The sequence below is a fragment of the Podarcis liolepis genome, assembly GCF_965112155.1.
Source record: "Podarcis liolepis genome assembly, chromosome: 3".
Taxonomy (NCBI): Eukaryota; Metazoa; Chordata; class Lepidosauria; order Squamata; family Lacertidae; genus Podarcis; species Podarcis liolepis.
Genome location: NC_139557.1, coordinates 107,181,985 through 107,206,687, shown reverse-complemented (window position 1 = coordinate 107,206,687; position 24,703 = coordinate 107,181,985). Strand labels below are relative to the sequence as shown.

Here is a 24,703-nt window from a genome sequence, read left to right as displayed (position 1 = left end):
TGCCAAGGTTGCAGGTTCAATCCCTGTATGGGACAGGAGCATATATTCCTCCTGTATTGCAGGGGGTTGGACTATATGATGGTTAGGGTACCTTCCAACTCTATGATTCTAGTAAGGGCAGTAGATCAAATCACAAAGAAACCCAACAAGAGTGAAAAACACATCACTTGCCTGGGTAAAGATGTCAAAAAGATTCATAAAAGCCACCAGCCAGGATCAGTGCCAAGTGGATTCCATAATCGGGGTACTGCTCTTGAGAACATCATCTCATACATTAACGGTCCCTGGAGTAGAATTCATCTTTTTCACAGCCACCGCATACTGGGTCAATGGTTTCGCTGAGCTATGCGCCATGACCCCAAATCTCTTTCCTGGTTAGTCGCCAACCAATCAGACCCAACAGTCTATAGAAGAGCACTGGATGGTTTCACAGAAGATAAGGCTACCAGTGGCTGCTAATCACAGCAACCATGTTCTGCCTCCGCTGTCAGAGGCATTTTGCCTCTGGATTCCACTTGCTGAGAATCACACGTCCTGTTGCACTTTTGGGCTCCCAGAGGCATCTAGCTGGCCACTGTGAGAACAGCATGCTGGACTTGATGCGCCTTTCTTATGTCATTTTACGTTCATCAGCATATATTTGAAGTCATGCTTTTCTGGCCCCAAGACGCCTCACTTTCCTCTTACTTATATCGAACCGGCTTTTGCCATTTTGTTGCCCATTCACCCAGTTTGGAGACGTCCTTTTGGAGCTCTTTGCAATCTGCTTTTGTTTCTCCCAGGGCTCACCTGCATGTCTGTCAGTCCCAAGTTTTATAGTCAAAGGTATGAGAGGTTCTTTTTTCATCCCTAGGAAAACCCGCTGTTTACTGCTGAATTGGAAGAAACACCAATATGCAGAAAACCCGACTGATGTTTGTTCCAACTCAGCAGTAAAGAGTGGGGTTTCCCAGGGGAAGCGGACAGACATCTCAGACCCATGACTCAAAATCTTAGGACAAACGGAAGTGGATGAGCCCTCACATCAAATAATTTTGTGTCACCCATGAAGTTGGCCGCCTCACACTGCTCATGCAGGAGGTGGGAAAACATTTTTTTTTAGAAAAAGAGAACAGCAGACAATTTACTTGAAGCTTTTTATTGTACAAACCTTACCTCCATTTACATAAAAGACATTTTTAATACAAATATATTTAAGAGATATTCCCAGTTTCCTCGGTTCCTCAAGCTATCTGACCAAAATTCGGGGAGGGAGTGGGGTAGGAATTAAGCTAAAAAGAGATGCACAAGGATTTTTTTTTTTGTCGGCATACAATAAAAGTACACTGTTATGTATACAAATTTTCCAAAGAAACACAATCCTTTAGATACACATAGAGAGTAACTGACCAAATACACCTGCAAAAATCAAATTTAAAAAGACATTCAGAGATTCATTTATTTATTTAAGAGGACTTCCATCTCAGCAGCGAGAACACCATGTGGATCACATATGTCAATGTGACTGCATAGGCAAAAACCTAGAAGAGAAACGAAGAGGGTTCAGTGTGTCGATTTGCTAAAATTAGTTCATGAGCAATCCTGAGCATCTCTCCGTAATATCTTTTCCCACATTACTGTGTGTATTGCTGCACTTGCTCTTGTCTCTCGCCCGGCCTACCTCAGGTATGCAGCCTCAGTTCACCTGGGCCCTGCTAGGCCCTGCGTATGCATCCCACCCGGCACTTATGGTACCCTATATAGGCACGATAGGGCAGCCATGATGGATCGAAATGGATGACATTGTACCAGGACTGTGTCTCTCCTTTACAAGTGGCTTGGGCCCTTCATGCCACTTTTGATAAGGCTCCTGAGGACTTTGGCGTTATGATTAGAACAGCAGAAAAGCAGCCATGCCGCCTAAACTAGAGCGAGGCAGTAAATTGTCTTGGCAAATCAAGGCTGGAAGTGGGTCAAGGATCCCACTAAAACAGCTGGGGTCCCAGTCACTCCTATTTCCCCCTTCCAGGTGGATTGTGGTGATTCATAGCCCCATGTTTTAGGTGGGTCTCCTCATAACAACTGTAAAATTGACCGGGGGGGGTTAGAATTGGAAATGTCCAACCCCTTGGATTGATATCAAAGGCGTGTTGTTTTTTAAAGGTGTTTTAAAGGTATTTCTTCCTTTTTGGTTGCTATCTGCCTCGCTTTGTGAGCTTTGCTAAAGGACTAAGTGAGGACCCTGTTTACTGCCTTAAGATTGGTAACTATGAATTTTTATTGCTCTGTGATGCTAGGGACTTAGATTTGTACAGGCATGCCAACTCTAGGGGGCAGAGGTTTTTGTCAGCCCTCTCAATATTCTTTCTCAGGGGGCTCAGCCCCCAAATATTGAGGGGGCAGAGGAGACCGAACCGACGAACAAGGTCTAACCAGCCTGCACAGCATCTCCCAGCACCATGCAGGCTGGTGCAGACTTCCACTAGGCCGGGCCAGTCTGGCTTGCATGGCATTGGAAGACGTGTGTGATGTCACACGACCCATGGCGTGTGTGATGTCACACACACGCCAGCCCCCCCAATCTTGGGGGGCAACCCGGCTCCTGTAGATTTGTAACACAACTAGATGGGCTAAGGGAGACTGGAGTTATATCATTTACTTTGATTGGTCGCTTTGTCAATGCTGCTCTTTAATTCAATGTCACTTGTGAATCTATATGGTCCAAGCCCACCCAGTGGGCTTCATGGCTGAGTGGGGATTCGAACCCTGTTCTCCCAGGTCCTAGTCCACTACACCACACACTTGCATGCAAATGGAAACAAACATATAGGCAGCATATATTGTTTTCAGGTGATTTCACGCATGTGTCACGGCAGAGGCAATTCATCCTTTGCCCCAGGGGAAAGCAGTGATGCTTCTTTAAGAAGGCACTTGTCCTCTGCAGTTTTCACAAGTCATTTGGGCAAATCCACACCGTGATCAACTCCTGCCCGGAAACCAATGTCCCCACTGTGGAAGGACGTGTGGATCCAGAATTGGCCTCCACAGTCACTTACGGACTCATTGTTAAAACCGTGTTTATGGAAGACAATCTTACTTGGCTACGAGTAATCGCCAAAGAAGAAGAAGAAGAAGATGAAGATGATGATGATAGATAGATAGATAGATAGATAGATATACAGTGTGTCTGTGTGTGTGTGTGTGTGTGTGTGTGTGTGTGTGTGTTGTAAGCGAGGACATATACTCACCACTGCTGCAATATCTATTTGGTAGTATTTAAAATGATCCGGATGAGATTTCAGCCCATAGGTAGTATAGGCTTGCACAACTGACGCACTCAGGTAGAAGAGAGAAGCAATTACCTGGTAGAAAGCATCCTGGAAAAGAAAACAACACAAAGACCCTAAGACCAGCGCAAGAGAAGGTGTCCCCACCATACCCCTGTGCCAGAGAACACCTGACACTGGTGAGAAGTTTGTTTTGCTTAGTGGCAGTTTTATAGGATACGCTGCTTTAGAGGGAGAGTTTGTATCCAGGAGGAGATGAATGCTGTATTCTGAGCAGAGTCGGTGCCATGCTTTTCAAAAGCACGCAAGGATCATGCACTTCTGGGCAAGAATCTGCCAGGGCCTCTGAACTGGCCATGCCTCAGAACTAAATAGATGCCAATTTCAGAGCAGCAACTCATACTAAGATTTGGCAGGTAGCCTCCTCTGTGAGTGGGTACTTTGGGCTCTGTTTAAATGTATTTCTCATGGCATACTAAGGCTCGTTCTGATATAATGAGAAGCACCCCACAGTGCTCACACTCTGGCCCACACACTGCACTTCACAGCCGCAGGGAGGAGTTTAGAAGCACTGGCTTCCATTTTTACACAAAGCACAGTTTCCTGCTTTGTGTTTGAACATTGGAACTGTAATTTGTTTAAACTCCAGTTTTATGGCACCCTTTTCCTCTGCTTATCCCACCAAAATCTAGGTCATGTGACACCTGATGCATGGATAAATAGCACTTTATTTGGGGCTGAGGGGGGGAGTAGACTGGTATTTTAATCTCTCCAAAGAGACTTACCACAGCAACCCAAGCTGACTTCCCTCCATGAGCGCCACACATATATAGGAACAAAAGCAATGTTGAAATTACAAAGCAAAACACTGAGACGAACATCACCCAGCCTTGACTCATCGGAACATAAACTTTCGTGGAAGCCACCAAGATCCAGACTAGGCCGCCAAAAACCTACAATAAAGCGTAAGAAAAGTAGTTCAGTCACCAGCCCTTACAACGGTTAATCAGATCTGTTCTGGAAGACCTGTTTTCGTACAAATTACTTGGCTGGACAACTCCATCGCAAAATGCAGAGAAGTGCACATTTTGAAGGATGACTGCGATTCAATTCACATATTGTTTTGGAAAGTGTGCTTTTCCTGGTTCTGGGAGACCAGGGAGCAGGAGAACACTTTGCAGCAGAAGAGGGAGATGCCTGTGCCTCTTCTCCAGCCAGACTCACCTCTGCCTCCCTCATCCTACTCTTCTGATTCAGCTTCTGCCCTTGATTCTGAACTGCTCTCTGCCACAGACTCTCCTAGCTCACTAAACCCTGTTACCTCTTCAGCTTCTGACACCTCCTCCTCCCAGTCTTCTCCCTCTTTTCCCTCTGTCCACTCACTGTTGTCCCACCACCAATCCCCTGGCTCTGAGCCTTCTTCCCCTGGGGGTTCCCTTGGGGGTTCCCCAGCTTGTGCCTCCCACAATTCCTCTGCATCCAACCAGTTTTGCAACAGCAATTTTGCTTCCCAGCTTTGACAATATAAGTACTGCTGGGCCCCTATCAACAATTGGCTTACTACTATTAGAAATCAAGGTTTGCTTGCCACCAATAGATCCACGCTTCCCAGGAGCACTCAATACAACCCTAAAGTCCCCCTCCAACATGTTCACAGAGGAAATAGATATATTTCTTGTTAACGCCCCTCCTTTTAAAGCCATAGATCACTGTCCAAAGACTCAGGTTTGCAGAATGCTGAAGATTCATTCACTTCTTCTGCATTGGCTGCCGTAGTGAATTGCTTGTTTTTTATCCAGGCCTTTGAGAGGCAATGGTAGTCTGGTAAAGTTTTAGGTTATTGGTGGAATCTGCTGCTGTATTTATACATTGATATCATAGAATCATAGAATTTCAGAGTTGGAAGGTGGCCTAAGGGTCATCTAGTCCAAACCTATATATAATAAAAGAGTTTTTTAACAGTTGTTTTAGTTATTGTTATTATATGGATATTGTAATTTTATAGTGGTGTGTTGTTTTTTAATGTTGTCAACCATCCTGGTATCTAAATGGATGGTTTAAAAATGGAATAAATAAATTGTAAACATTTAAAATAAAATAAAACTTAAGTGTTGTTAGGAAGATCTTATATGCAATCTGGAATAAATGCAACTCAAAACATATTCAGCAATATAGGTGGAAATGGAATGAGATTAGTACACTAGTATTTGGTGTCCATTTGCATGTATACAGACTCTCACTAAGATGCAGAGCGGGAGAGAGAATTTTAACTTCTAGATTAAAATATCTTCTCAGTGCTTACAAAATGCCGTATGCTTTTAGGTGCATAGATGTTCAAACTCAAGACTGGCTGTTCCTCCCTCTCTTTCCCTCCCTCTCCATATGTGTGCGTTGAGCAGTTACTGTGCATAGCAACCAGCCATTGTGCACGTTCACCAAGTCTCATGGTGAATGTGCAGTTAATCCTTCCATTAAGAGGGAACTGCGCACATTTCCTGGTACATAAACATATTTTCCTACAGATCTCGGAAAATAGGCATATATCAAATGAATTTTGTACATTCTCCGGTCATTCTGCATAATCCCCAATAGGCTGGTAAATGTGCACAACGGTCAATTGTTATGTGCATTAACCACTCAGTGGGTTGGTGCCGTTTTGGCTTCTGAAGGAACAGCACTCAGAGAACTGAGATTGCCATTAGCATTGACAGTGGTGCTGGTGATAAGCAAGAGGTACCAAGAGGGAAGTCTGAGAGCAGCGCCAATAAGGCGAAAGGCAGCGCTCTGCTCCTGGCATCCCTCCAGCTGCTGGAGATTGCCACGCCTCTCCGTACAAATGTAACTATTCTTAGAACTAAAGGCGCAATGCTGGGGTGGGGTGCCAAACATCCCCGGCCAGTGTGCATTGGAGGAGAGGACCAGTAATATCATAGCCAGGAGCTGCCCCTCCTTGCGCAAACATATTGGCATGAAAGCACCTGGAACAGCTGCCCAGCCCTGCTTTCAAATGCTTCTCACCTTGCCATGCTCAGCTGGCAAACATACAGAAGCCCTGAACGAACATTGCCGGCCAGCAACGCAAAACGTTATGGCAAATCGAGTTGCCAAGCGACCAGAAGCCAACCTTTGCCTCTAACAATTATTACTACTTCACAAAATTTATGCACATCTTGATTGTTTATAAAAGAAATGCAACCAAAAAATGCAGAATATGTGGGGAGGGGGAGATGAAACTTAGAGATCTACACTAGCACCTGCTAATATTATATCTTGTTCCTGTTAAAGTTACAGGAGCCAGTAATAAGGTGGCTGTCCTGCCTGGCCCCAATTTTCGCCCATATTGCACATTAATATAGATGAAAGGAAATAAGATTCATTTTAGCCGCCAAAACCTTTGCTCTCTTGTTTCAGCATCACCTGACTCCTGATGTCTATATATATCGCTGCCAATCTCTCGTAACAGCACATGTTAAAAAGGTGTGGTAGATTTATTTTCCTCTCAAGCTAGATTTGCTGTCATGATTTTTACCTCTGCCCTTTTCGCTTTGTTTTCAAACGAAGCCATCTTTCTGTCAATCGCAGAACTTTCGCTCATATAAATTAGTCTTCTACCACATTTGTATACGCAGGAAAAATGATAACAGAAGATAAAGGATTCATTCTAGCAGATTCTCTAGTAACAATAGTTCTGTTAATATTTTCAGTTTGAGATATAAATGAATGAAGATGAGATGGAACATTCTTAGGCGTGAGGAAAATTCAAAGCAGTTCATGGTCAGGCAATTCCAAAGACAATGGGGAAGGGGGTGACAACCCCAAGACCTAAGAGTTAAGGATTTTGTTTTGGAAATTAAAGGAAATCTATTGTGTGGAAGACACTGGGGAAGCCAATATTCCCAGATCAGGCTTTTGATGACATGAATAGTACCTTGTTAAAGAATGTGGAACTTAGTTCCTTTCTTTGTTATCTGTGACGCAAAAGCCCATCGGAAATCTCTAGAAGTCTAGAGAAAATAATATACCGAATTAGCTTCCTCCGCCAGAACTTCTTTGGCTTTGGGGGCAGGGAAGCTCTTTCTTCTCTTTCTCATCGGGACAACTCAGAAATAATCTATTGGGTAAGACTCTTTAGGGAACAGCAAAATGCATCAAACAGACTTTTGAAATTTGCTTTTTTGCAGTCCCTGTGTTGTGCCTTGGCTATGTTCCGTCCTTTCACACCATGTCTTGTAATTATGTAAATATTGCTTGATTTTTCTGAAATAAACTAGCTACTTCTACGATCTTCTCTCAGATCTTTTTGATTTGAGAGTATATGCTGTCAGAGTGCACAATGAGGCTCAGGCAAGGTGTTTCATGGGAGTTCTTACTTTTCCTAGATAGCTGATAAAAACATAAGAAGAAACAGTGGAAGGGGTCCATTAGGGGAAAGGGGTACTGCCCCACCAAACTCTGCCCTTAACCAGCCTCCACCTGCCTGCCTTCTTACGTACACCCAGTATATTCCTCCCTATCAGTTTCCCTCTCCTTACTCTCAGTGTTACCATGATAGAACTCAATAGGGTCAAAACTAGAATCAGCCAGCTCTGACTGTCATTGACTCCAACTACAATTGGGTTCTAAGTCTTCTGCTCTACCAGTCTCTATGGGCACCAGCAACTACTGGAACCAATGGACCATCTAGCCAGGCTGTTCTCATAGTGGCCAACTAGATGGCTGTGGGAAGCCCAGAAGCCCAACCTGAGCACAACAGTACTCTCCCCAGTTATGATCCCCAGCAGTTGGTATTCAGAGGCATAATGCCTCTGACAATGTATGTAGAGCATTGCCTTTGATGGCTTCATCCTCTGTGAATCTGCCCACTCCACATTAATCACCATCACTACTTCTTTGGGGACCAAATTCCAAAGTTGAACTATGCGCTGTGTGAAGAAGTACCGGTACTTTCTATTGTCCATCCTGAATCTTCCAACATTCAACTTTGTTGGATGTCCATGAGGGAGGGAGAAAAATACATCTCTACCAACTTTCTCTACACCATGCATAATAACTTGGTGTTACCTAAATACTGGGGGCGGGGGATGATGCTCTCCTAAGCAGGGCAGAAAGTATAAAAAGCAGGGCTTTAATTGACCATACAAGCAGGTAGAGCTTTAAAGCACAATGTCTGCTGAGAAGTAAGCTCCACTGAATTAAAGTGTATTTACTCCCAGGGATGCGGGTGGCGCTGTGGGTTAAACCACAGAGCCTAGGACTTCGCCAATCAGAAGGTTGGCGGTTCGAATCCCCACGACGGGGTGAGCTCCCGTTGCTCGGTCCCTGCTCCTGCCAACCTAGCAGTTCAAAAGCACGTCAAAGTGCAAGTAGATAAATAGGTACCGCTCCGGTGGGAAAGTAAACGGCATTTCCGTGCGCTGCTGTGGTTCACTAGAAGCTGCTTAGTCATGCTGGCCACATGACCCAGAAGCTGTACGCTGGCTCCCTTGGCCAGTAAAGCGAGATGAGCGCCGCAACCCCAGAGTCATCTGTGACTGGACCTAACGGTCAGGGGTCCCTTTACCTTTACCTTTAGGTGTGTATAGGACTGCAGCATCAGTTGATTTAAAAGTGCTGCATATTAAGAGCACTGGGTAGAAAGGAACTGATGGCGACTAGTCCCTTTTCGCATACCCACATTCCAGAATTACTGCTAGAACCAGATATCCTGTGATTGTCTAGATATTCTTGAATTCCCTCAGTCCCAGCCAGCATGACCAATGGTCAGGGTGATGGGAATTCTAGTCCAGCAACATCTGGACTTCTGGACTCAGGCTGAACCCCCACCTCCAAGTGAAACAAAGCCTGTGTATTTCTTCATGTGCACATGCACACAAAATTACTGTCAGCTCACCACTTTCTCATCTCTGCCACTGTCTGCTTTTAGGCTGTAATACGTTTTCAGGAGCCATCAGGTCCATCTTGCTAATGTCATTCTAGCGCTGCCATACGTCTGGAATTTCCCGGACATAGCCGGGATTCGGCTGTCAAAAGCAGCGTCCGGAAATTTTCATTTGCTGGTTAAAATGTCTGGGGAAACACGGACGTATGGCAACCCATGACGAAGTATCATTTTTTTTTGCTTCTTCTTTTTTTAAAGAAAAGCTCAAAAGCGTCATTTTCTTTGTGGCCCAAAGAAGAAAAAGCACTACTCCTTTCCACTCCCCAAACAAACAAACAAATAGCTCATCAACTTTGGCAAAAGGGGGGGGGGAGCTGGACAACTTTTGTGTTTGGATTTTCACCTTTTAAAAAATATATATATGGCAACCCTATTTGTGCCATGTCAACAACTCATTGTTGAGTTGGCCTAGTTTCATTTTTGTTTTGCTTACTGTTTCATTGTCAGTAAAATGAAACACGCATTTTAAAAGCGAGTGAGCATAGACTGCAAATTTGTTTTCGTTTTTGCACCTCTCTTTATGCAGATGTGTGCACTGGAGAGAAGAGAAATGTTTTGGCTGTAAAGGCAAACCGGGAGCACAGGAAGGTACCTGTTGTTTAATCTAACTCATGGCTGTCTGAGTGGACGACAGCAGCTCTTCAGAGTTCCAGGCACGGGTCTCTCCCAGCTGTACCTGGAGATGCCAAGGATTTAACCTGAGACCTTCTGCATACACAGCAGATGTTGTATCAGGGAGCTAAAGCCTTGCCCATTCATTCATTTAATGGTGTCACAGGCAAAGCAGCCTCACAGCATTGGTCTGAAGGTGGCACCAGTTTCTTCTTTTTCCTAACTTCAGCTCTCAACATTTCCACATCAGTCTATCATTAAAAAACATACCTATTTCTGTAAGTACTTTCCCCTGAGACATGTTGTACATGTTGCACAATAGTCTCACCAGATATGCATCTTCATGTACATCTCATGGTTGGCAAACTGCATTGCAAAACCCAGAGGGGGACATATTCCAAAGGGAAGTTGGAACTTAGCTCACATGTTGCTTCAGGAAGTGCCAATGAAATAGGCTCATATTAAAATAAAAATCACTCTGAATTTTTCCATGCAATAGATGGGGGGGGGGGAGAAATTCAATAGGCAAACCTATTTAATTCACATTTTCTGAGACAATACATAAATGGGAATGCAGCCTTCCTTCAAAATTCACACTTCACAATTTTGCAATGCAGTTCTCCAACCATGTCACGTGTACAAAAATGTATATTGGAAGGTAAAGTGTCTATTAAAAATGCATATATTAGTGCAATATAATGCAAACAAATGCATTATATTTAACGGAAATTGCATACAAAATAGCATGCAAAAATGTGTATATTAGAAAATTGCACTAAAATTCAGATGGATTTTCACAATGCCTTATTTATCTTTTAAAAAAACCAAACTCACATGGAAATGTGGAGAAGTGAATTTATTTAACTGGCAAAATGGAAAACAGAGAGAAACCAAAACTGATAAAGACTTGCCCATCCCTCACAATCAGCCAACAGCACCAGGCCCTGTCCCATACCCCACTCCACAGATCCAATCCAGGTACTGTTTTCAAGAGCTGACAAACTAACAAAATATGAAAAGGGCTTTCTTGTTTGTATGGAAACAGAAGCTGGCCCACCATTTCTCAGGTGAGGCTGAGCGCAGCAGCAGCCCCAGGCACTGCTGGTTTTAAGTTTCTTTCCTGGTGAAGAGGGTTGGATTTTTTTAAAGCAACACAGTAGAATATTTCATCTACGCTACTAAAATGTACCTCGATGGCTGTTGCGCTCTCTGCTCCCAAGTGGTCCTGAGTTTCTTGATCTGCTACCTGGGAGCACATGGCTTAATAGTTGGACAGTTGTGGGTACACAAGTTAGAGGAGGAAGGGCAGGCCCTACAGAGGCCAGACTTGTTGCCTCACCCAGCTGCCCGCAGCCTGCTGCCCTGAGGTAAGTGCCTCATCTCACCTTATTAGGGGTTCAGCATTCTATGGACACTCAGTCCTCATTAGACTGTCTGGAAGGTTCTCTCTCTACTTTAGAAGTACAAAAACAAAACAAAAAAACTTTAGAGAGGGAGCCCTCTACAACGTTTGGGGCTACTCCAAGCCTACTGCTATGTCTCAGGGGCAGATGGGGCTTGTCAACCTGGGAAGGAAGCCCATCTAGGAGAAGGAATACTCTGGACCTAAAATTCTGCTGCCTTGCAATTATACTCATTGATGAGAAAGAAGAAGAAGAAGAGTTTGATTTTGATATCCCACTTTATCACTACCCGAAGGAGTCTCAAAGCGGCAACATTCTCCTTTCCCTTCCTCCCCCACAACAAACACTCTGTGAGGTGAGTGGGGCTGAGAGACTTCAGAGAAGTGTGACTAGCCCAAGGTCACCCAGCAGCTGCATGTGGAGGAGCGGAGACGCGAACCCGGTTCACCAGACTACGAGTCTACCGCTAGTGTGCCAGTGTGGTGTAGTGGTTAAGAGCGGTAGTCTCGTTATCTGGGGAACCGGGTTCGCATCTCCGCTCCTCCACATGCAGCTGCTGGGTGACCTTGGGCCAGTCACGCTTCTCTGAAGTCTCTCAGCCCCACTCACCTCACAGAGTGTTTGTTGTGGGGGAGGAAGGGAAAGGAGAATGTTAGCCGCTTTGAGACTCCTGAAGGGGAGTGAAAGGCGGGATATCAAATCCAAACTACTCCTCTTCTTCTTCTTCTTCTTCTTCTTCTTCTTCTTCTTCTTCACCACTACACCACACTGGTTCTCGGAAAGGCTTTGGGAGTAAACCCCAAGGAAAAATCTGAACATGGAGAAGAAAAGGCTAAGGAGTAAACCCTACACGAATCCATAGTGGTTGGATGGCGCCTTGTACGCCTCCTTTCGGCAACTCCTGCAGCCAAGCTGGTGCCGAATGTATTGCTCTGCTTTCCTTTAGACCCCATCAGTGAGTCTTGTCATCTGGGCAGTCTAAGACCTCCTTGCACACTGGCCAGGCTTGCACCCCAATGCGGTCACTTCAGTGCTGCTAACGCAGCAAAAACAACACAGGAGGCAGCAGATACGAATCACTGGTCTCTGCAGCCACAGCAGGCGCTGTGATTCTCCAGCAATTTGACTTTACCCAGGAGGCGCACTCCATTGTCTTTCGAGACAGACGGGTGCCGACAACTGCTACCTCCCTCTCATGTGTGAATCATCAGCAATGGGAGCACCTACTGAACATATGAAATATGCGTGTAGAAGTTGAGTGGTATCAAGACGGGAGCTCCTCCTCTTCACTTTACATGTGTTCCTTATAACAGTATAGGAGCTGCCTTTTGCTGAATTAGACCACTGATCTAGTTCAGTATTGTCTACATACCAGTGATTCCCAAACTTGGGTCTCCAGCTGTTTTTGGACTAGAACTCCCATCATCCCTGGCCACTGGTCCTGCTGGCTAGGGATGATGGGAGTTGTAGTCCGAAAACAGCTGGAGATCCAAATTGGGGAAACACATGCCTATAATGACTGAGTGGAAGCGGCTCTTCAGTGTTTCAGGCAGGGGACTTCCTTGACCTAGGTGGAGATACTGGGGGTTGAACCAAGCACATTCTGCATGCAAAACAGATGCTCTGCCACTGAGCTATGGCCCTTACCCCTCGGGGTAGCCAACATGAACCCATCCCTTGATAGTAAAGGGACCCCTGACCATGAGGTCCAGTCGCAGGCAACTCTGGGGTCGCAGCGCTCATCTCGCTTTATTGGCCGAGGGAGCCGGCATACAGCTTCCAGGTCATGTGGCCAGCATGACTAAGCCGCTTCTGGCGAACCAGAGCTGTGCACAGAAACGCTGTTTATCTTCCCGCCGGAGTGGTACCTATTTATCTACTTGCACTTTGACATGCTTTCGAACTGCTAGGTTGGCAGGAGCAGGGACCGAGCAACGGGAGCTCACCCCGCCGTGGGGATTCGAACTGCCGACCTTCTGATCGTCAAGTCCTAGGCTCTGTGGTTTAACCCACAGCGCCACCCGCGTCCCCTCCGTCCCTCTATAATACTGGGCTACAATTTCCATCATCCCTGGCCATTGGTCATGCTGACTGAGACTCATGGGAGCTGAGCCCTCCACCAATATATGGAAGCCACCATGTTGTTTACCTCTCGCATCCTAACATTTGTAGAGATGCCCCTGGAACAGGTACAATTGCGCACACAGAGCAGATGTGATTTAGAGGCATGTTAAGGATGCAGTTCATAATTACTGAGGGTTCGATCCTCTTTGGAAGTTAATTCTGGCCAGCAGGGATGGGGAGAGAAGATGATTCCCTTCCCACCCCCTGGAGAGGAAATGCTGCTGAATACACTCAAGCAGCAGCTATTTTCAAACCACATGCAAATCCATTGCGGAAGAATCTGCAATGGTCAATTTATCAACACATTGCCCGAGAAGCCAGCGCAAGGCGGAGCGAATGCGGAGTTAATGAATACTGCAGGCAGAAAGGCACCCCCAGCCGTGCGCAGCAGCTGGGAGAGAGGGAGGCAACTTAAGGGAAATCCTTGGTGTGGAAATAGGGAAATAACAAAGAACGTTCCTTTTCCTTTCTTTCTTTTGTCAGGTGCTGAAGGGTAAGGCAATGTCTGTTGGTTCCAAGACAATGTTGCTCTTGTTGTTGGAATTAGTCTGACGGTCTCAAGAGACAATGGAGTATACCTCCAGGGGTGAAGTCAAACCACAAAGGTGCCCTTCCCAGGATGGAAGCCTGGGCAGTGTGTGTGGAGGTCCTGGCTGCCCAGATGACAAGACTCGCTGATGGGGTCTAAAGGAAAGCAGAGCAATACATTTGGCACCAGCTTGGCTGCAGGAGTTGCCGGAAGGAGGCATATAAGGCGCCATCCAACTGCCTTAGGGACTTCACTCAGGATTTGTGATGGGATTACTCCTTAAAGCCTTTTCTTGTCTCAAAGATGTTCTGCAAGGCAGGTTTAGGATCACAGTTTTCCTTCTCCTAGATAGACTACCTTACCAGGCTCACAAGCCCCATCGGCCCCTTCCAAGACAGTACATAATTAAGATCAGCCTTTGCCAAGCAGGTGCCCTCCAGATGTTTTGGACCACAACTCCCATCAGCCCCAGTCTGAAACATCTGGAGGGCACCAGGTTGGTGGATCTGGAGCATCCAGATCCCCCTGCCCTGATTCACTGGGCTTGTGTGTGCAGGAAAATAGTCTTCAGAAGAATGTCCTGATCACACCATACATCTTGTTTTAGAAGATGATAGAAGAGGAGAACCCAGGGCTGCTGTTCTTCTAGATCAGGGTTTCCCAAACTTAGATCTCCAGCTTTTTTTGGACTACAACTCCCATCATCCCTGGCTAGCAGGACCAGTGGTCAGGGATGATGAATTATGGGCACCATGTCCTTTTGCACCTTAAGAGTGACAGTCTTATTACAGCAAAAGCCTTCGTGGCTGCAGATGCTCTACCTGAAGGTTGCCTGTAGTGCCTCCCCCAACCTGGTGCTCTCCAGAAGTTGCTAGACTACAGCTCCCATCATCCATTACCATTGGCCGTGCTCCTTGGGGCTGATGGGTTCTGCAGGCCAACCTATCTGGAGGGTAGCAGGCTGGCGAAGCCTGGCCTAGGCAACAATAACTTCTTTTTAGTATTTTATGGTCCCAAGGGCTCTTTCATGTTACGGGCGCTCCATGTTATGGTATGAATTTGTATCCAGTTCTAGAGCTTCCCTATGACCGTAGCGCCTCTTCTTGTGCAACACTGTGCTTTGACTCAACACACAAACTGGACTGGGCTGCTTTTCCCCAGCTACGTGCTACATTTGGAAACTTCTGAGTGACGTGGTATGACAAGAATGACTGGTGTCAAATGCAGGGACAACTCTCTGGGTTATAGGGAAACAAGCATAATATCTGCTGCAGGGCATGTTGCCAGATCATGGGCAGGTTGTTTCATTTGCTAGCAATGAATACGTTAGACCAGTGGTGTAGGAAGGGGGGTGCAGGGGTACAGTCTGGCCTGGGTGTTATCACTGAGGGGGGTGACAACATGGCAAAAATATCTGTGTGGTTTTTTTTTAAAAAAGGGCTCACAACTCCCCTCTGCTGAGTTATTTAGTTTTATTTATCCTATCCTGCTTTTCCTACACAAAAATAAAACCCCTTATCATTTCTCTAAAATATGCGTTACTCAAATGAAGTTACAGATAGGTAGCCGTGTTGGTCTGCCATAGTCAAAACAAAAAAATTCCTTCCAGTAGCACCTTAAAGACCAACTAAGTTAGTTCTTGGTATGAGCTTTCGTGTGCAAGCACACTTCTTCAGATACACTACCACTAATGAAGTTGTGAAAGTTTATTCAAATCCTGCCAGTGAATCCAGTCCATTCTGTTGTTTCTGCAAATAAACTGTAAATGGTTCCCAGACTCTTTTGAAGTCCTTTTTGTCCTCTTGTAGTTTGTCTGTTAACTTAGCCAATTCTGCATAGTTCATCAGCTTTTCTTGCCATTGTTCCTCTGATGGCATTTCTTCCATCTTCCAATATGGTGCAATCAAGATTCTTGCCGCTGTTGTAGCATACATAAATAATGTCCATTTTTCTTTTGGTAGCTCTTGATTTGAGATTCCTAACAAAAAGGCTTCAGGGTGTTTGACAAAATTCATTTTAAACATTTTTTTCAATTCATTGTATATCATTTCCCTTTTTTATGGCATTTGCATTCCCACCACATATGACAATATGTTCCTTCCTTTTCCTTAAATCTCCACCACGCTGCTTTTTCAAGCAGTGTGGGGCTTGCGTCTGCTTACCACCTCAGCCGCCCTACAACTGAGGGGGAGGCTGCGGAGAGGCTCCATGTAGTGTGCCCTGCCTTGGCTCGCCCCGCCCCCATGGGCAGCTTGCCCCACCCCCGGCTGCAGGATGCGCTCGCAGCACCAGGCACCCAAGCGGCTAGCTATGTCGCTGCTTCAGACAGGCATACAAAGTTCTCTTAGAAATGGGCATAGGTTGCTTGACACTGACACATTCTTCCCCAGCTTAGGCATGCAGCCAAATCTCCTAATTCAATGGGTGCCTGGGATGTCACGAAGTGTGACTGTTCAACAGTGGAATGGACTTCCACGGAAGGTGGTAGACTCCACTGGAGGTTTTTAAGCAGAGTTTGATGGCCATCTCACATGGATGCTTTCGTTGAGATTCCTGCATCACGGTGGACTAGAATTTTATGATTCTATGACGAGTGCAGTGAGGAGGGTAGAATCAGGACAGAATGACATATGGCAAGGAGAATGGGGGCTTCCCAAGACATTTCTAGGCAATGCTAAATACGTTTGTGGGATTTGCAAGAGAAAATTCAGTGAGTGGAAGGTTCTTCTTAAACAAGGGTCGCTTCATTGATGGAGGTCTCTGGAACACGAGGAGTAGGGAACCTTTGGTCCTCCAGATGTTTATCAAATCATAGAACTGTAGAGTTGGAAAAGATCCCAAGGGTCATCTAGTCCAAACCCCTGTAATGCAGGAATCTCAGCTACAGCATCCATGACAGATGGCCATTCAACCTCTGCTTAGAAGCCTCCAATGATGGAGAGTTCACACCCTCTGAAGGGAGAATGTTCCACTGTCAAACAGTTGTTACTGTCAGAAAGTTCTTCCTGATGTTTAGTCTGACTCTCCTTTCTTGTAATTTGAAGCCATGGGTTTGAGTCCTGCCCTCAATAGCAGGAGAGAGAAAAAAGCTTGCTCCATCGTCCTTGTGACCGTCCTTGAGATATTTGAAGATGGCTGTCATATCTCTTCTCAGTCTCCTCTTTTGGATTCCAACTTGATCAAGCATGGACAATAGCCAGGGATTATAAGAATTGAATTCCATCAAAATCTAGAGGGCCACCAGGTAGCTACTGCAGGCTTAAACTTTTTGTTTTACTCGGTGTCAATTATCTGGTGCAACCACTCCACCCCTGAGGCCATTTTGTCCCCTGTTTTTATGCCAGGTAAGCTATGAGGCCAGAAAATGGTGCTTCCTCACTAGGCTTGAGCATCTCCCCTCTCCTATAATTTCACACGTGGCCACATTAAGATGTTCAACCAGAGCCTCATTTAGAGATTAAAAATTTAAGAAGAGCTGTGCTGAATCAGACCAAAAGCCTGTATAAATGAGCACCCTGATTCCTACTGTTTCCAGTCAGATGAGAGCCCTCTTCTGTATGGGTTTTCCAGCAACCAGCATTCATAGTCATTGTGTCTCTGCCAGTGAAGGCAACAAAGCTTCCTCACAACTAGTAGCCACAGATAGTCTTACCCTCCACGAATTTGTCTAGTCCCATTTTAAAACCTTCCCAGCTGGTAGCCACCACCACACCTTGTGGTGGCAAATTGCATTATTGGCTTTTCTGCTGTGTGAAGAACAACTTCCTTTTCTCTGTCGTGAATTTGCCACCATTCAGCTTTATTTGATGGCCCCAGGTTCTAGCAATATGGGAAAGGGAGAAAAAAACTTCCCCCACCTGCTTTTCCATGGACTCAGCTACATTGGCAAAGAAAAAGCACTTTACATGTGTTGTTTATGCATTGTAACACTGTGACAACAGATGGCGCTGTGGAGTTCCGTTTTTGCCAACCTGATTTCTCATACAAAGTTTACAAGGCATTTAACTGAAATGCTTCTTTGATGTGTCCAGAATCAGCCCGTGTGTAATCTCACACACCTCTTATCACATTCTCTCTCAGTCTCCTTTTCCCTAAACTTAAAAATTCCAAATGCAGTAGCTTTCCCTCATAAGGGAGTTGCTCCACCCCACCCCACCCCTGATCATTTTTGGTTGCCATTTCCCAGCTCCGCAATATCCTTTCTGAGGTGAGGAGGCCACAACTGAACAACACACCATTCCAAGTGTGGTCACACGCCATAGATTTGTATAAAGGCCTTGAGATATTGGAAGTTAGATTTTTGCCGCCTTTCCTTCATGAACCCTCCCATGGAATTTGCCTTCTTCCCAGCTGCCTCACACTGGGCACTGACCTTTTCATTCAGCTGCACACTACAACCCCAATATCCCTTCCTGGGTTATCTGGCCGGGGTCAGGGGCAGAGGTCCCTGAGGGAGGGAAGGCTTCGCAGTTACGCAAGGGATGGGCAAACCCCCCAACCCTTTCAACTGCTTTCTAATATTTTTCTTCTTCATTTTGCATGCTGCAGGCGGGCGGCTGGAGTCTCTGTTCCCTGGCAGGCAGCCTGGTTTAACAGGTTTCTGGCAACCACTGCACGACGCAGAGCAACCGGGCCATTAATCCTCCTTTCCCCTCCCCTCCAGCTCTGGAGCCACTGGGCTCTCCTCTCTCCATCGCCACCACCCTCTGCTTAATCTCCCCTCCCTATCAGATTCTCTGCTATTGTGTCAACTGGGTGGGAAGTTGATTTTAAGCTGCAAAATTTCTGCACCCATTCCCTAATCTTTCCTTGGGTGGGCAACACCTGCGCCAGCTTTAGTTCTTGATATCTCCACAATGGGGCTCCGCTGTATTTTATCAGTTTGCTTAAGAGAGGGAAACAGAACTGGGTGTGCTGGGACCTTTGGGCTGTTGCAACAGGTACACAGATTGGTCATCTTTTTGCTCTTACCCTCCAGAAAGTCCCTCTCGTTCTTTCTCTCTCTCTAGGATGGGTGTTGCTATGCATTTCGTACATTCCAGAGACAGCTTTGTTCTCAGAACTTTTCCAAGTTCCTTAGCTAGTGTCCTATAGACGATGTTGGACTACAACTCCCATCATCCCTGGCCATATAGGCCATGCTGGCTAGGACTGATGGGAGTTGTAGTCCAGCAACACCTGGAAGGCCCCAGGTTATAGGAAGATGTAACAGAGACATGGGGGGACACCCCCATGATCTAAGGCAGACATAAAACTCTTCACCCGTTTGGCACAGATCTTTCCTCCCTCCAGCCAATCTCCCTTTCTCAGAAAAGGCAGACCCGTTTTGAGTTTGCTTTTAGCTCTACATTCCTTTCTCTGTGTATTGTGTGGGGCTCTCAAGCCATAAAAACCATTTAAGAGGCCATTAAAATAGATTTACAGGATTGCCAGGATGATAACTCGATTTGTTTTGCCCTCCAGAAATGCAGCGTAACCTCTTGGTCCCTTTCCCATCTTTCTACATGTAACAACAGTGAAGTGGAGCAGTCAAATGCACAGTCCTCAGAGGGTGAAATCCTGCTCCTTCTAAGTAAAAGGCAGTGGGACTGCATCAAATGCTGGTTTGGCCTTACCCACTCGGCTGATTGCTGGCAATGTGCATTACACTTTCCACATACCTCTACAAACTGCCTTTCAGTCTAGTCTTTACCTGCCCCACACCTACAGACCCTGTAAGTGTCCCTATTTTCCAGGGACGGTCCTGGATTTACAGAAGCCATCCTGGTTTCTGATTTGGTATCAGAATATCCCGCTTTCCCTTAAAGTCTCTATTTTCAATGGCAAAATGTTGGAGGGTATGGATTTCTGCAACCTCCCGAGCCAAGGAAACTTCTGAAGGAAGCCCTGTAGAGGGAAGTTTTTTTAAAATGTTAAATGTTTTATTATGTTTTTATATATATTGGAAGCTGCCCAGAGTGGCTGGGGCAATCCAGTCAGATGGGCAGGGTATAAATAGAATTGTTGTCGTTGAAACCATACTAATTTGATCTATTCCAGGATCAAATCAGAAACCAGGATGCCTTCTGTAAATCCGGGACTGTTCCTGGAAAATAGGGACAGTTGGAGGCATAGGCGTAGACATGGGGGGGCAGGGAGGGACAGCTGCCCCCCATAATCAATAAAAATCAATAAAAAATACATAACTAACTGAGGTTCTGCCCTCTCTCCCTATAAAAGGCCTGGCTACGCCCATGCTTGGAGGGTCTGTATGCATAGATGCAAATTTCAAAATAATTGCTCTCATTTAAATAGAAACACAATACATTGTACCACAGTGGGGAAAACTGTGACCAGATAATGTGTTTGCTATCTAGGTGGCCTTCCTTCCTTAGGTGTTTCTGTCCTTAAACCAGATTAGGGCTGGGTAATCCTTCAAAATAGAGGACTGCCCTCCAGTCGCCCTACAAATGGAGGACTCTGCAAAGGAGTGCACACGTCCATTTGACAGCAAGATCACACCCCAAAGCAGCGTAGAAATGCCCTACTTTACTCTTACAGTGCAAAGCTAGGGTTAGGGTTGCTGTATTTTAAAAAAAAGAAAAAACAAACACAGAAGTCACTTAGGCAATTGTGCAAAAACAGAGAGAGGTGCTCACCCAAGATGGCAGCTTCCAATCGGAAAACACACAAAAACCCAATTTCTGCATGCTGTCCAGATGTTAAAAGTCCAGGTGCTGTCCGCAGAGGTGACAACATTAAGCAGATATTCCACTAGCCCATCCCAAACCCTAGCAACCGAAGAGAAAAGCACTGGCAAAGGTGCTGGAATTTCCCCAAAGTTTAACCTGTTGTAGCAGTAGCCAAGTGGACCCAGATCTGCTGGTGGAGGACTCCTCCAATGAAAGGAATGGCTAAACACTGTGGTGACTTGGTGGTTAGAGCCCAACTAGATGTGACATAGGACTTCTGCAGAGAGAGCTCCCAAAGTCTGATCTTCCAGCCCCTTGACTTAGTCTTAGACCAAAGATCTCCATCTATTCAACTCACTCTCACCAGCTGTTGACAGCAGGTCCAGTGGAGGAATCCCTTTCTTTTCATTTCACTTTTTATGGCTATACAAACTTTAAATAATAATAGAAATATTATCAAGGATAGCAAATAATGCCACACATCCTGCTATATAAACCATTCAATATCCCTAAGATATATTAATGCAAAACCTTTGATATCATAGTTCACCTTCTCTCTTTAAAAAAATGTATGTTTAACAAGGGTTTGCCACCCTTGCTGCCACTGCTCACCAACCCCACATACTCATTTGGCAATCGCCGCTTCCCCCCCAACTATTACACACTTCACCCACCCCTTAACAGGTTGCCCCAAGCATTTCTGCCACCCCTCCTGCAACAAGCCAAGCCTGCGTCAAGGTTTAACAGAGCTTCCTAAACTGCTGGGTGAAGCACCTGCCCTCCTCCATTAAACTTCTCTGTGGTCACGTTTAACAGAGCCCTCCGACAGGGGTAGCAACTTGAATAAAATATTGAGGGGGGGGGCAGGTAAGGCTCACCACCATAATCGATCACAAGCCATGCACAAGACAAGCACACACACTATTTGAAAGGCAATGCCCATCCACTATGGGGGGTGTGGTCCCCTCAAATATTTTATTGGCGAGAAGGGCAGAAAGGACCTAGGCCCCTAGGAGTTGGCTCTTATGCCCTCCGTTTCTCAAAGAAATACAAATCTAGTTCCTTAAACCAATATACAAATTACTGGTACCTCTGAAATCGCAGCATCAACAATATCAAACAATATATTGCTTGTAAAAGAAAACGTAGATACATATGCAAATCCATTTCCTTTTAGTAGCAAGCAATCTGTTATGCCTAGTTTTTTTACATACATATGTAAGATGGTTGGATTCCATTCATTCATTTCCTCTCTTATCATTTTATATGGGGGAGGGGGGTTGTTTTAAGGGCCAAAGCAGACGTGACAATAATCACACAACTAGCATTCCTGTGTGCTTATTTCTCATATCTAAAATGGCCTTAAATTGGACAGCTGTGGGGGATCAGTATGAGAGCAAATTGTTAGACCTCCACACATATACCTTGGCTCTACCCCAAACCATACATGGACCTTTTATAGCTGAAAAGGTGCCAAATAATGAATAAACAATCATGTATTGTTTAAACCACATCCGATGGCTGCATCAGAGGTAGGCACATAGAACTGTGTACAGACTTTACCTTTAAAGCACATTTCCCTGCTCAAAGAATTCTGGGCACTGTAGTGTGTTAAGAGTCACTAGGAATTGCAGCTCGGGGTATGTGCGTGTGGTCAACTACAGTACCCAGAATCATTGGAGGGAAAGAAAGTGGTTTGAATGTGTTTTAAAGGTATAGGGTATTAGCAGCCTGGATAAGAGGCACAAATGTTTAGGTAAAATAACAGGCAGATGTAATGAGCTCTTCAAGCAGTCCTGGGGCTCCCATTCAGCTGAGCTCCTGTACCTCAGACATGTAACACAACAGATCAAAAATCAATAGCTACGACCTTTCCACTTTGGTGCCAAAATTTCCGCCTGTTTCACACTGCTCAAGGCCCAAGTAGAACCCAACTGCTCAGCTGTAACAGATAATGTGTTGGAATCTCAGGTTTAAAGTCTCCCTCAGCCATGAAGCTCACTGGCTGACCAATCACACACGCTCCTCCTAAGCTACCTCACAGGGTTGTCGTGATGATGAATGAAAGAGAGAACGCTGCCACTCTGAGCATCTTGAAAGAAGGGCTAGATGACAGTGCAATAAACACTTTCCTGGCATGGAAAGTTCTGGAAAGGGAGCATTGTCCCCTAAGGCTGCAATAGCCATGTTCTTCATTGAACTCAATGAGGCTAATATTAAAGGATTTAACTGTAATTTAAGCTAGCTACTGTAAGAGCTGAATGAGTTGCCATTCCTGCTTAACCTCTCACCATCACTTAAGTCTCTTCCAAACTTGAGCATTCATTAACTCTCATTTGCTTGCACAAAATTTGCAGGTAGGTGATACAACATCTATTGTTATTGTTAATCACAGTTATTGAGCGTTTGTTCCAATTCGTTTGTGGGGATGTTATATGACATCACCTCAGCAATCCACACTTTCAGATGCATTTCCATACCCTCCAACATTTCTCCGATGAAAATAGGGACGTCCCATTCCATAATGATAATTTTACTATTTACTGCATCTTATTGGGTTGCCCCAGCACTCTGGGAAGCTTCCAACATATATTAAAACATAATAAAACATTAAACATTTTTTTAAAAAAACCTTCCCTATACAGGATTGCCTTCAGACAGCTAGGGGGTTGGATAACTCCATAGCCTCCAACACTTCTCTAATGAAAATAGAGACATCCTAAGGAAAAGTGGGAGATTCAGGGATCAAATCTGAAACCAGGACACTGGAATGTCTGCATTTACTATCACTTTCCTAACCACAAAACATGGCTGTTATTGTTGTGCAACAAATCTGTGGGTTTTTTTAACAACAGCTCAAATCCCCTTTTATTGTGCATGCTGAATTTGCCAGCGATTAACTGGATTCCACCTGCAAAATAGCGATGGACAGAAGCAGTCTTAATTCTCCGCCATTTTTCCAACTCTACACTGCCCAAACCTTTGCATTTGCACTATGGATGTTTATCAACATGAGAAGTAGAGTAACTGAGTAACCTGCCAGTTCTCTTCATACCAGAGAGTAACAAACCATGCCTTCCCAGTAAGCTGCATGCTCAGCAGACCTTGAAGATTTGCTCTACTGCATAGGCTACCAGTTCACCTGACTAATTAGCTGCTTGAATGCTACACACACCTGCACGAGGTACACCTGTTTCCAGGCATGGATTTGTGCGGCAGTGTATAACCTTGAAGGTCAAATAACTTAGCATGTTCTCAGAATTAAAATATATATGTGCACAGAAACAAAGCAAAACATTTAGAAGCAGAATTTAAACAACTCAAATCCCATCAACATCTGGTTTGGGGGGTAATTTCTTTCCCAGTTGTCCTTTTTGAATATTTGATAACCAGTCTCATTTGTTGTTTTTAAAGAAGGGGATCATAGTGAAAAGTAAATGTTCCAGTAAATGAGAGAACAAAGGGGAGAGCTAACCAAACCTGGGGGGGAAATCTAGAAACTTTGCTCAGAAAGTCACTAGGAAGCAGAAGCCACAATCCCAAGACACACAAGGGCGAAATGCCTTGTTTGATACAGCCGGACTTTCCTCCTAGTAAATGTTCCTAGGTTTGCACTGGAATGTCCTAGCTACCAGGTTCTGTTTTTAACAGCGGAAAATCATACTTACAAATTCAGGAATGGCCAGAATATCAGGGAAAGTAGCCAGGACCTTCATGCCGCTGGGTAAACTGGAGCCGGTGGTTGTTGAAGACATATTTCTGTTTCGCTTCCCTTCCAAAACTCACCACGCAGACGCCCTCACCCTTCCAAGCCAAATGCTCTTTCCCTGTGCTCTTCTTGAGTGGCTGAGTTCTTAACCTTTTCCCTATGTTAATGCTGCCCGCCCTCCAGGTAAGGAGCTCAGCATAGGTGTGGCCAGCTTAGCAGAAGGACCTGCCTCTTCTTCTGTTTTTGTGCCTGGGGAGGAGTGAAAGGCTGCTCCAAAGGGTGTCATCTTTTGTCACACACTGTTGCAAGCACCTTACGGTTATATCCGAAGGGCAGGTGCAGCGAGTGTAATTCAAAACCCACAGTGCTTTCCACTTGGGTTGAACTCTTCTGAGACTACTTTCACACCATATTGTTACTAGTTTGTGGGGAGACGCCAGCCAGCCAAACC

The 24,703-nt window shown here is 45.2% G+C and overlaps 1 protein-coding gene across 2 annotated transcripts; it reads right to left on the bottom strand.

Annotated features, from left to right (window-relative positions):
- Positions 1–1,122: 1,122 nt before the first annotated feature.
- On the bottom strand, positions 1,123–24,515 carry MAL (mal, T cell differentiation protein (MAL blood group)). 2 transcript variants are annotated; one of them, XM_083494938.1, is made up of 4 exons: positions 24,212–24,515; positions 4,052–4,219; positions 3,228–3,356; positions 1,123–1,520 (listed from the first exon to the last, which is right to left on the bottom strand). In XM_083494938.1, exons 1-4 carry the CDS (start codon positions 24,296–24,298, stop codon positions 1,446–1,448), a joined length of 459 nt encoding a protein of 152 aa, XP_083351064.1. In that variant the 5' UTR covers positions 24,299–24,515; the 3' UTR covers positions 1,123–1,445. The 2 variants fall into 2 exon arrangements, with proteins under 2 accessions (XP_083351064.1, XP_083351063.1); XM_083494937.1 differs by lacking the exon at positions 24,212–24,515 and adding an exon at positions 11,006–11,168.
- Positions 24,516–24,703: the final 188 nt, after the last annotated feature.

Bases quoted from the DNA above. Each gene is read 5' to 3' on its own strand.
- MAL (XM_083494938.1), bottom strand. From the start codon at position 24,298: ATGTCTTCAACAACCACCGGCTCCAGTTTACCCAGCGGCATGAAGGTC. The intron at 4,220-24,211 runs GTAAGTATGATT...GCTTTATTGTAG, and splicing joins TTCTGGCCATTCCTGAATTT to GTTTTTGGCGGCCTAGTCTG. The intron at 1,521-3,227 runs GTGAGTATATGT...TTTCTCTTCTAG, and splicing joins AAATAGATATTGCAGCAGTG to GTTTTTGCCTATGCAGTCAC.